Source organism: Musca vetustissima, unplaced genomic scaffold (assembly GCF_032173495.1).
Source record: "Musca vetustissima isolate MV318-11 ecotype Yass unplaced genomic scaffold, APGP_CSIRO_Mvet_v1 utg10126, whole genome shotgun sequence".
Lineage (NCBI taxonomy): Eukaryota > Metazoa > Arthropoda > Insecta > Diptera > Muscidae > Musca > Musca vetustissima.
Genome location: NW_026889165.1, coordinates 111952 through 122944, shown reverse-complemented (window position 1 = coordinate 122944; position 10993 = coordinate 111952). Strand labels below are relative to the sequence as shown.

The 10993-nt window shown below is 35.3% G+C and overlaps 1 protein-coding gene across 1 annotated transcript; it reads right to left on the bottom strand.

Annotated features, from left to right (window-relative positions):
- Positions 1–344: 344 nt before the first annotated feature.
- LOC133336887 (nuclear pore complex protein DDB_G0274915-like) lies at positions 345–6382 on the bottom strand (the record flags this gene model as incomplete). The annotated part of the gene is made up of 3 exons (XM_061545161.1): positions 6203–6382; positions 1819–1922; positions 345–762 (listed from the first exon to the last, which is right to left on the bottom strand). Coding segments are annotated over exons 1-3 (653 nt in total), but the record flags the coding sequence as incomplete, so codon positions are not given.
- Between the last annotated feature and the right edge of the window lie 4611 nt (positions 6383–10993).

The following is a 10993-nucleotide window of genomic DNA, read 5'->3' as shown; positions in this document are numbered from 1 at the left end:
TAAATAATATTTAAAAAAACACGCCTAATGATAGACCCTTAAAAATATTGTTTAAAAAATCCACGCCTAATGGTAGACCTTGAAGTTTTTTTTAAATTCACGTCTAATTGTAAACCTTGAAAAAATATATTTAAAAAAACTGCTCTTTAAGGAGACATATTCTATCCTGACTTGCTTCAGTATTTAATTGATTCAATTAAAATTGACTACCATGTGTTCAAAGGAGATATTAAACTGCCATAATCTAATTGCCAAAACAAATAATAGCCTCAAAACTTAGCCATTGTCTTCAACGATTAAATTACAAAATTTTACCACCTCTTCTATCATTCACTCTCACTCACCTGCCAATTTGACTGCATACAGGTTTATCGGAACAAACAGCTGCCTTTTCATAAACGCCCAAATTTGAGGTGAAATTCTTTTCAAGAATTGGTTCATCCTTGAGCAGGGAATTGTCTGTCACTTCAGTTGTCACCTTGCCATCATCGTCACTACTCTCAACGACAGTAGCAGCATCCTTCTCGGCTGTTGTTGCTGCTGCTGGTGTTGTAGTACCACTTGTGACACTGGCACCTGTTGTTGGCTGTTGTGAGGATGGTGGCAACGCTGTTGTTGGTGTGGCAACGCCACCCGCACCCAATATGGAGGCTGACAATATTTGATTGTTGCTGCTGATGTCGCTGCCGTTGCTGCCATTATCTAAAGGACTTGTTGATGTTGTGGATGCTACTGCGGGGCCATTAGTATTGCTATTATCATCTGACAAAAGAGAAGAGTTAAAGGTTGTGGGTAAACTTAGTAAAGGACTAGCTGTGGGTGGAAGTGGGGAGCTATCTGTATCTCTCGCTATTGTTGTTGTTGCTGTACTTGTTGTTGTAGTAGTTAAGAGAGGAGTGGTGGTTGTGGTGCTGGCTGTAACTGTGGCGCTTAAATTTGCTGCGGTTTCAATTGTGTTGGAGGTGGTGGTGGTTGTGCTTTCGAGAGTGGAAGTAGATAAAGTTTGGGGCAGGTTTGGATAATTGGTGGGATTGCTTTTGCTCAAACTCGTTGTGGTATGTGTGTTTGTAGGAGGTGTTTCTTGTTCTCTTGTTGTAGTCCTAGTTGTTGTTGTTGATGTATTTGTTCGTTTTGTGAGTGTTGATGCTGTTGGCATTGTTCCCGACTTGGGCCATTCTACATTAACGAAGAAAGAGCAAAAAGCAAAAGAAAAGGGAAAGCAGGAAATGCAAAAAGAAACACAAACACAAAAGCAGACAGGGAGTGGAACACATCGCCGCCGCCGCCAGCAAAGATAACAAGCGCAAGAATAACATGTTGTCAACACAAAAAATGAGAACAAACAAAAAAATATTTGGAGCAATAAAAAACAAACGTGTGACAACAAAACACAAAAGAGGAGGATGTTTTTTCAAGGATATTGACATTAGTTATATTATTTTTGTTTGGGAACAATTTAGTTATTGTTGTTGTCGTTTTTTGGTTTTGCATTATTTTTTTTTCGTGTGCATTATTGTAAAGCATTTTCGGCATAAAGGCAACAACACAGAAAAACAAACGTGAAGAAAAAAGAACAGAGAGAAAAAACAAGAAAGGTGTCAGTTGTCATTTTGAAACAGTGCAAATATTTCATATTCTTTTTTTTTTTTTTGGTAGAAAATAAAAACATGTGTAGCTATTCGCTTTATTGTCATTTTCACCAATTTTTTTTATAAAATTATTTTGATGAAAATTGCCATACAACAAGTTTCTATTTCTTTAGTAAAAAAAAATTATAAAATTCAAATAAAATGGAATGCGTTTAGTTCCGTTACTTACCGCTAAAACATAAACTGATGATAACATAACTAATTAAGGCAATACCAATGAAACATATGATGCCGATGGTTAATTTTTTCATTAAATTCAGCAACTTCACCCGCCTGAAAGTAGACAACACATGTTAGTTAGTATTATGTTCAAAGGTACAGTGAAGTTCATAAACATTGTCATAGTTTTATCAATACACCTAAGTCTGTTTTTACACGGTCCTTTTGTACACGGTTTTGATATAACACGGTTTGAAAATTTAATATTTTTAATTTTTTTACACGATTTTATTCCATTTAGCACGATTTGAAATTTTATGTACTTAAATTTTTTGTCAAATTTAATTTATGCGAAGTATGTTCATATCACAAAAAAAGTATGAAATAAAAAATTCTGAAACCATCGATACTATCGATAATTTGCGAACACTAGCTTAAAGATTTAAGTGAATTCCCCTTTAGCGCGTACAAACAATTTTTACTGGTCAAAGCAAATGTGAATAGCACTAATTTAGGGGATTTCCCTTTTTTCACGTTTTTTTACACGACTTCTTCTGGAACCAATCTACCGTGTAAAAACAGACTTAGGTGTAATAGTAAAAAATATGTATTTAATATTGCCAACGTTATAAAAATCGAGCAAAACTGTTTCAAGCCATATACACCAAAATATCTATGGATTTCTTTTTCCCCAACCTAATATTTGATGTTACAATTATTTCATTTAGTCTGCAGATGTCTATTCCAAGCCAGGGCAATACATCGCGATATGTCAAACATCTTGGCCGACCAAAGGTCAACTTTTCCTCTTTCTTACTCTGTCATCTTTTCCGAATTATATTTTCCTGCAGTGAACAATTATGTCATATGATTCAAATTTATTTTACCCATAAAAGTTTAAAATTTGTTATCTTTGGCTTATCTGTGGCCTCTTGAGCGGCTAGAAAACCAAACAAAAACGATCATCAACGATTTATACCCTCGCACTTGACCAAAACCGGAACATAATTGGTATTAATTTTAAGGTCAACCACTCCTCTTGGATATGTAATCAACTTCTCCGATCTATGCCCTTCAGGACTAAATATATACCCCATAGAGTGTAAATATTGAGCATTTTCACACAAAAGTCGGGGTCCATTTAACCCGCTAAATATTGACCGATTATCAGACCATGCTTATTTCTTCATCAGATCCCCATCTCTGTATAAAATTTCGTGATATGTTTGGGGTTTATGTTTTAGGTTTATTTCACAACCTAAATATGAATCGACCATTGACAAAAACAGAAGGGTCTGCTTTGTACCGATCCGAACCCACATTAAATCTTTCGTGTCGATTGGTCCATACCTACAGCCTTCGTTTTGTGTTTACAATTTATAAAGGACAGACGGACTCAGCTTGTCGATATGACGATTGGTATACTCAAATGTGGGTCTGGGACCAATATTTCGCCGTGTTACAAGCTTTGGGCGACGCAGTGCAAAACTCCATATGGAAGTCGAATGCATGACGATTATAATAATTCGAATTTCAAACGGAATTCATTGAATTACAAATCGGATTTAGTTTTCGAGATTTTTAGTATATAAATGGAGATGTGAATATTAAAATTGCCCGAAATCGACACGTAGACTCCCGCAGACCTGGTAACAATATAATTTAATTTATAATCCAATGTAGATTATAAAAATGTTGATCTCATGTCTTGACTCAAACATTTTTAGTGACTCAAACAATTTTTGAATATTTTGTCCAAGTGTTGTCTTGTTTTGAAATTTGACATTTTACCAACATCCTCACAAAGTCTTATAATGGTCAGTTAAAACAATTACTCAAACCGGTTGCTAATCAACAATGTGGCGCCTTTGCGGTTTTGTCCGGGAAATGCGTAAAATTGTTTTTCGAAAATAAGATTGGATGGAAATAGGTTTAACAACATTTTATGGTTAGATTTGTATTCCGTTACTGAAAGAAGGTTCCGGGCCGTAATATCTCTCCAAGAGGTGATGGGAATTGGTCATCGAAAACTCATATATCCCATTTTCTTCGAATATTTAAATAGCATCTCTTATCGAAACCCACTGCAGTTGTGTATGGTATCACATGGTTGGCTCACTAGGAAACGTGTTTCATCCCAATTGACTTAATTCAGGGATCGTCAGGGAGTCTCTCTTGTGTAATTTTTATACCCTCAGTCTTATGGCTAATGAGAATATATACATTTTGATACTGTGCATCACCGCAATGTTGGGTTTAGGCCCCATGATTCTTTGGGCCAAAACCGTTTCACAACAGAATGGGGTCGATTTACAATTGTCCGTCCGTCTCTCTGTCTGGCCGGCTGGTGCGCATCCAAACTTTCCACATCGTAATATTTCTTCCAAACATAGTTCAAGATATAGGCAAAGGGACGGGTAAATTTGAACAGCACTCATAAAATCTCGGTTTAACATTTTTTCGACCCGCAACCAATTTGTATACCCTTCACCACACTGTGGTACCGTGTATTATGTCTTTATGCATATGTTTGTAAAAGGCAAAAAGAAACGAGATAGACCCATGGTTCCTTTTGAGAATATGCATAGAATCACTTTTTAAGTCGATTTATGAATATCCGTCCGTCTGTCTTTCCATGTTAAATTGTAAACAACATACAGGTCAAATTTTTGATTCGAATTGGATGAAATTTAGTAAGCTCGTTTATTTGGCTCAAGGAAGATCCCTATTGAAATTTGGAAAAATCGGTTCAGATTTAGATATATCTCCCACATATATTTCCTCCGATTTAAGGTGCACAAAAGTTCCTATATATCTTCCGATTTGCACGAAATTTGGCATAGCGTACTAAATTAAGTCTAGAATTATGTGTGTTAAATTTCATGAAAATCGGTTCAAGTGTAGATATAGCGTCCATATAGGTAAATAGTGCACCAAAGTTCATTTATATTCTTCGATGTGCACGAATTTTGGCATAGTGTACTGACTTGAGTCTAGAATGAGGATTGGTGAGTTTCGGGAAAATCAGTTCAGATTTCGATATTGCTCCCATATATATTTTCGTCCGATTTTATGTAAATGATGCACCAAAGTCCCTTTTTATCCTTCGATTTGCTCGAATTTTGGCATAGCGTTCTGAATGAAGGTTAGAGTGATGTGTGTTAAGTTTCGTGAAAATCGGCTCCGATTTAGATATGGCTCCCTTATATATTTTTGTCCGATTTAATGTAAATTGTGCACCAAAGTTTCTTTATATCCTTCCATTTGCGAAATTTGGCACAGCGTACTTAATTTGGTCTAGAACGAAGTGTGTTAAATTTCGCGAAAATAGGTTCAGATTTAGATATAGCTCCCATTTATATTTTCGTCAAATTTTAGGTCAATGGTGCACAAAAGTCGCTATATATCCTTGGATTTGCACGAAATTTGGCATAGCGTATTGAATGAAGGCTAGAGTGATGTGTGTTAAGTTTCGTGAAAATCGGCTCAGATTTATATATAGCTCCCATATATATTTTCGTCCGATTTAATGTAAATGGTGCACCAATGTATTGAGTCTAGAATGATGAGTGGTAAGTTTCGGGAAAATCGGTTCAAATTTCGATATAGCTCCCACATATACATATATATATATTTATATTCGTCCAATTTTATATAAATGGTGCACCAAACGCCTACTGTTTGTCAGATTAACATGGAATTTTGCATATCAAATTGAGACTTGAATGACGTTATTGCGTTTTGTTGAAATTGGTGCAGATGCGGCCATAGCTAGGATATGTATTCCGAAGCGGTGTCTGACTGTGATTAAATTGTTAACAGTGAGGCCGAATAGTGTGTATCAATTGTGCTATAAATCGTTTTCCATAAAATTGTACCATGGTACGCAGACGAGTTTAAATTTGCCCGAATGAAATTAAATTTTTTGTTTACAGAAAGACATGAGTATGTTCCTGACATGCAATTGTTAGGATAATTATATACCCAAAGTGGTGGGTATCATATAGTTGGCCCAGTCCGACTTTACTACTTTCCTTACTGGTTCATCTTTGTTTTCATGAACCGTGAACTTTATATGTTCTTCAAAGATAAGAATCCGATATTCGAATGTTATCATCGTCATTTTATCTTTCAACACCTTTCTTTCACACTAACCATTCCGCACTGTGTCGGATCTAGATAATCATTAAAACAATAACACTTTGTATTATTTCTCAACAACTCTTAATAACACATTTAAACATTTTCCATCATTTCACTCTATACACAAATTCAAGCACATGTCTTCTTATTCTAATAAACAAAACAAAAAACACTACACTTAACGCCAACACTTATGACCATGAGTGCTCTGTGGAAATCTTTGATATTCAGCAATACTCATAAATACATACCTCTGCTCCCGTCTCGCCTCTTCCGCTGTCGCTGTATCATGTATAAATTCACCGCCATTTTTCTCTTCATCATCGACTCCTGACTTGAGAGGAATTTTGTTCATAGCATCATCATTATTGCTTAGACCCATTTTTAAGCCATCAGCAGCAGCCCTGAAACGACAAAAAAACAAAAGAGAAAACGAACAAAAAAAGAATATTAATATTTTTTTATTACTCCCAAAGGTATGCAACATTAATTTATTTAAAATGAATTTACTGCACGAGATATACCACAGTGGTTCTGTTTCGTCGGCTATGGTCGAGTCAATGAGTGTGGGTCTTGGGTGGCTGGGTATGTGGGTGAATTTATGCGAAATAAATTCCTGTGTGTATATGATTTGTATTTCGTATCCGGTCTAATTCTGTCTTTCTCTCTTTCTGTGTATGCGTAACACTACCACACCGGCCGTCTGTCAAATGCATACTGACCATAGAATTGCATCGTCGTTAGTCGTTTGTTTAGTCTGCTATGACTGGCTGGTTGGGTGGCATTCGTCGTTTATACTTGTGTATGTGGGTGTGTGTTTGCGTTTTTTCCTGTCAACGAAGGAACTACTATGCTATTACCGTTATCGTCTTTCATATCATTTACACCCGATGCGGGTGTTTCGTTACATTTGATAGTTTGTAGTAGTGTATGCATGTGTGTGTGTGTGGAAATGTATTCCTGTGTTGTGTATGCATTAAAAGGATTGCCAAATTAGATAGCATAGATTGTAATTTCATTTTTAAACGAACTTATCAAAGTCAATGCAGGAGCGTGAATTAATTTATGTTTGCTGATTTAAGTTTTGTTTTGCATAGAACAGTGGGGAAAGAGATTTTTAAAATGTTTGAATTTCAAAAAAGGAGATTAAAAGTTCGCGAAGATACACAATATATTACAATATGTGTGGAGTGATTGAGAAGAGGAATATTTCTTAATTTGTAATATATTTTGGTCTAAAAATCGAATTTTTAGAGATTCGTATTGTGTCGACCGCCGGTATTGAGCGAATAGGAAGAACTTTATATCATATGTATAAAATATACAAGTTTATCCATTTTGTGGTTTCAAAATAAAACACATTTAAAACATTTTCCTCATGATATATATTTTTATATTCTCAGTCTTATGGCCAATTAGGGTATGTACACTTTGGTACGGAAAAAAAGTGCCTCATCGAAATATTGGATTTAGACCCACACCATGTTTGTTTTGACCAAATCCGTTTCAAACAATTTGAAGTCGATTTACAAAAGTTCGTCCGTCTGCCTAGGTGGCTGGTGCGCACGATAACTCTCAAAGGGAGTAACCGATTTCATCCAAACTTTGTACATCTTAATGTTTCCTTCAAACTTAGTTCAACATCGAAGATGGGGAATATAGGTCCTCTCCTTTTGGTAACTACCCCACAAAATTGTCAATATTTTGTTGAAAAAATTGGGTTAAAAAAGTTCAGTATTTATAAATTCAATACTGGACGAATGGAATGTCAGATTTAAACCAAACGTTACACAACCTTTAACCTCTACTAAGTCGTAGAACCATCCGTCCGTCTGTCTGTCTGTCCATATATTTTTGTGAGCAAAGTACAGGTCGCATTTATGATACGAATTGGATGAAATTTGGCACAGCTCATTTGTTTGGCCCAAAGACGAACCCTATTGAAATTGGGAAATTGAATATTGGGAAAAATCGGTCCAGATTTATATATAGCTCCCATATATAGTTTCGTCCGATTTCATGTAAATTGTGCACCAAAGTCCCTATATATCTTTCGATTTGCACGAAATCTGGCATAACGTACTGAATTGAGCCTGGAGCGATGTCTGCCAAATTTCGAGAAAATCGGTTCAGATTTAGATATAGCTCCCATATATAGTTTCGTCCGATTTCATGTAAATGGTGCACCAAAGTTCCTAAATATCTTTCGATTTGCACGAAATTTGGTATAGCGTACTGAACATAGTCTAGAATGATGTGTGCCAAGTTTCGGGATATATACTTTCGTCCGATTTCATGTAAATGGTGCACCAAAGTCCCTATATATCTTTCGATTTGCACGAAATTTGACATAACGTACTGAATTGAGCCTAGAATGGTGTCTGCCAAGTTTCGAGAAAATCGGTATAGATTTAGATATAGCTGCCATATATAGTTTCGTCCGATTTCATGTAAATGGTGCACCAAAGTCCATGAGTTTCGTGAAAATCGATTCAGATCTAGATATATATATATTTTCGTCCGATTTAATCTAAATAGTGTACCAAGTTCTTATGTTGCATATCGCTTTGAATTTAATCCAGAATGATGTGTGCCAAGTTTAGTGAAAATCGGTTGAGATTTAGATAAAGCTCCCTTATATTATAGATTGATTTTGAGTAATTGACGCACCAAGGAACCAATATATGGCTGATAGGAACAAAACGTACTGACATTAGTATAACCTAACCTGTGACAAGTTTCGTTGAAATCGGTTCATATTTGGATATAGCATCCATATATAAGTAAATTGTGCATCAAACTCCTCATATTTGTTAGATTGACATCAAATTTTGCACAACGTACAAAATTGAGCATAAAATAACGTGGTTGGATTTTCTGGAAGTACAGACCTAGCCCAACGGATGACCTATTGATATTTGTTTGAAGTCGATTTAAATACTTTTGTTCCATTGTAACAAACGAATGATATGTTTATGGATAGATCTAGGTCGTTTCACATGTAGATAAATATCACATATTTTATTTCATACAATTTCATGACAATAGTCCTGTTTAATATACCCATAGTGGTGAAGGGTATTATATAGTCGGCGCCGTCCGACTTTACTACTTTCCTTACTGGTTAAAATTTGTTTAAGTTAATTAAGTACAGAACAAGCTCCCAAATATATTTTTTCGTTTGATAGATCACATATTTAATTCCTTTTGGTAGGACGTGTTGTATATATTCATCCAAAATCATTAGAGAGGAACATTAATTAAGGCTTTATAAGGCTAATAAAAAAATCTTTGGAGCACTTCTTATGTATACACCATAGGTCCTGTTTTCGCGTAATGATTTTGATTACTCCAAAAGATTAAAAAATTGTTACTTAAGCAAAGAAGTTTTGGTTCACTTGACCCGCTAAATATGGGCCTTTTTTATCATGACAGTCAATTGAATAATGGAAATTTGATGATATATGATATTCGAAAACCATACAATAAAGTTTGCGATTCAATTCTTCCCCGAATAATCATATGCTCATCAACGAGAATTATAGGCGTCTTCTTGACCATAACCGGAATCATGCAAAATTTCCTAGCCATTAGCGCTGCATTTCGCGGCTTTACAAACACTTTGGGGTCACACACGCTTAGATCATTTTTGGATTAGTCCTTATTGGTCGAACTTCCGAATTGACTATAAGCAGACTAATTGCTTATTCCAGTAGCTCATCAACAATTGGACAATATTTTCAAATTTACAAAAACTCGATTTTTTAAAAATTATTTTAAGCGCTTAAAAAACGTCTTCTGGCGACGAAAGTGGTTGACCATGCGTTTTATTCCTGATTTTAGGAAATCTCAAGAGCATTGCCACATTTTAATCTATCACACACCCTTATTTAAGAAGTTGAGGCAGACCCGTATTACCATAGTTGAGTCTTCTTTCTTTCGTCATTGCAATTTATTCGAGAGTTCAGGCAATAGACTTGCGGTATGCGACTCAAAATTGTCCTCGTAAGTTGTTCAAGCGAAATAATCATCACATTACCACTTTTGACGAAGATACAGAAACGTAATCATTGCATATCGAATGTATTCTTGAAGATATTCAAAAGGCAGTCTCGCGTGATAACTCTTTATTATATTAAATCACTGAAATGTTTCCTTACTTTTTAAGATGATTTGCGGTGTAAATAGGCCCGATAATGTTGGTTCGAAATGAACAGTTTTTGAACCCATCATTATATACTGTTTATACGCTGTACCACACTGTGGTACAGTATTATGTCATTATGCATATATTTGTAATGCATATATTTGTAGGAAACGAGATAGAGAATATCCATAGAATCAATTTCTGAGTTGATTTATGCATGTCCGTCCGTCCATCTGTATGTTCATGTTAAATTGTAAACAATGTACAAGTCGCATTTATTGTCCGAATGAGATAAAATTTGGTACACCTAATTTCTTTGCCCCAAAACGAACCCTATTGAAATTCGTTCGGATTTTCGTCCGATTTTTAGGAAATGGTGCACCAAAGAGTCAAATTTAAGCGGATTGGCACGAAATTTTGCATAACGTACTGATGTTAGGATATCCAAAAGTGTGCAAAGTTTTATTGAAATCGGTTCAGATTTAGATATAGCTCACATATATATTTTCGTCCGATTTTTTTTTTTTGTAAATTGTGCACCAAAGCCGATTGGCGCATGATTTTGCACAACCTACTAACGTTAATGCAGACAGCCTAACATATGTAAATCGGTGCAAATTTAGATATAGCTCCCATTTATATTTTTACCAAACTTTATGTAAATAGTGCACCAAAGAGTAAAAGTTTGCCCAATTGACACAACAATATGCGCAACGTATCGAAATGGGTATACAATAACGTCTGATAAGTTTGGACAAAATAGGTTCAGATTTAGATTTAGCTCCCATATATATTTTCGTCCAATTTTAGGTGAGTGGTGCACCAAACTCTTCATGTTTTTTCGATTGACAACAAAAATTAGACCGATATTTATAATTTTTAGTGGAGATATTTG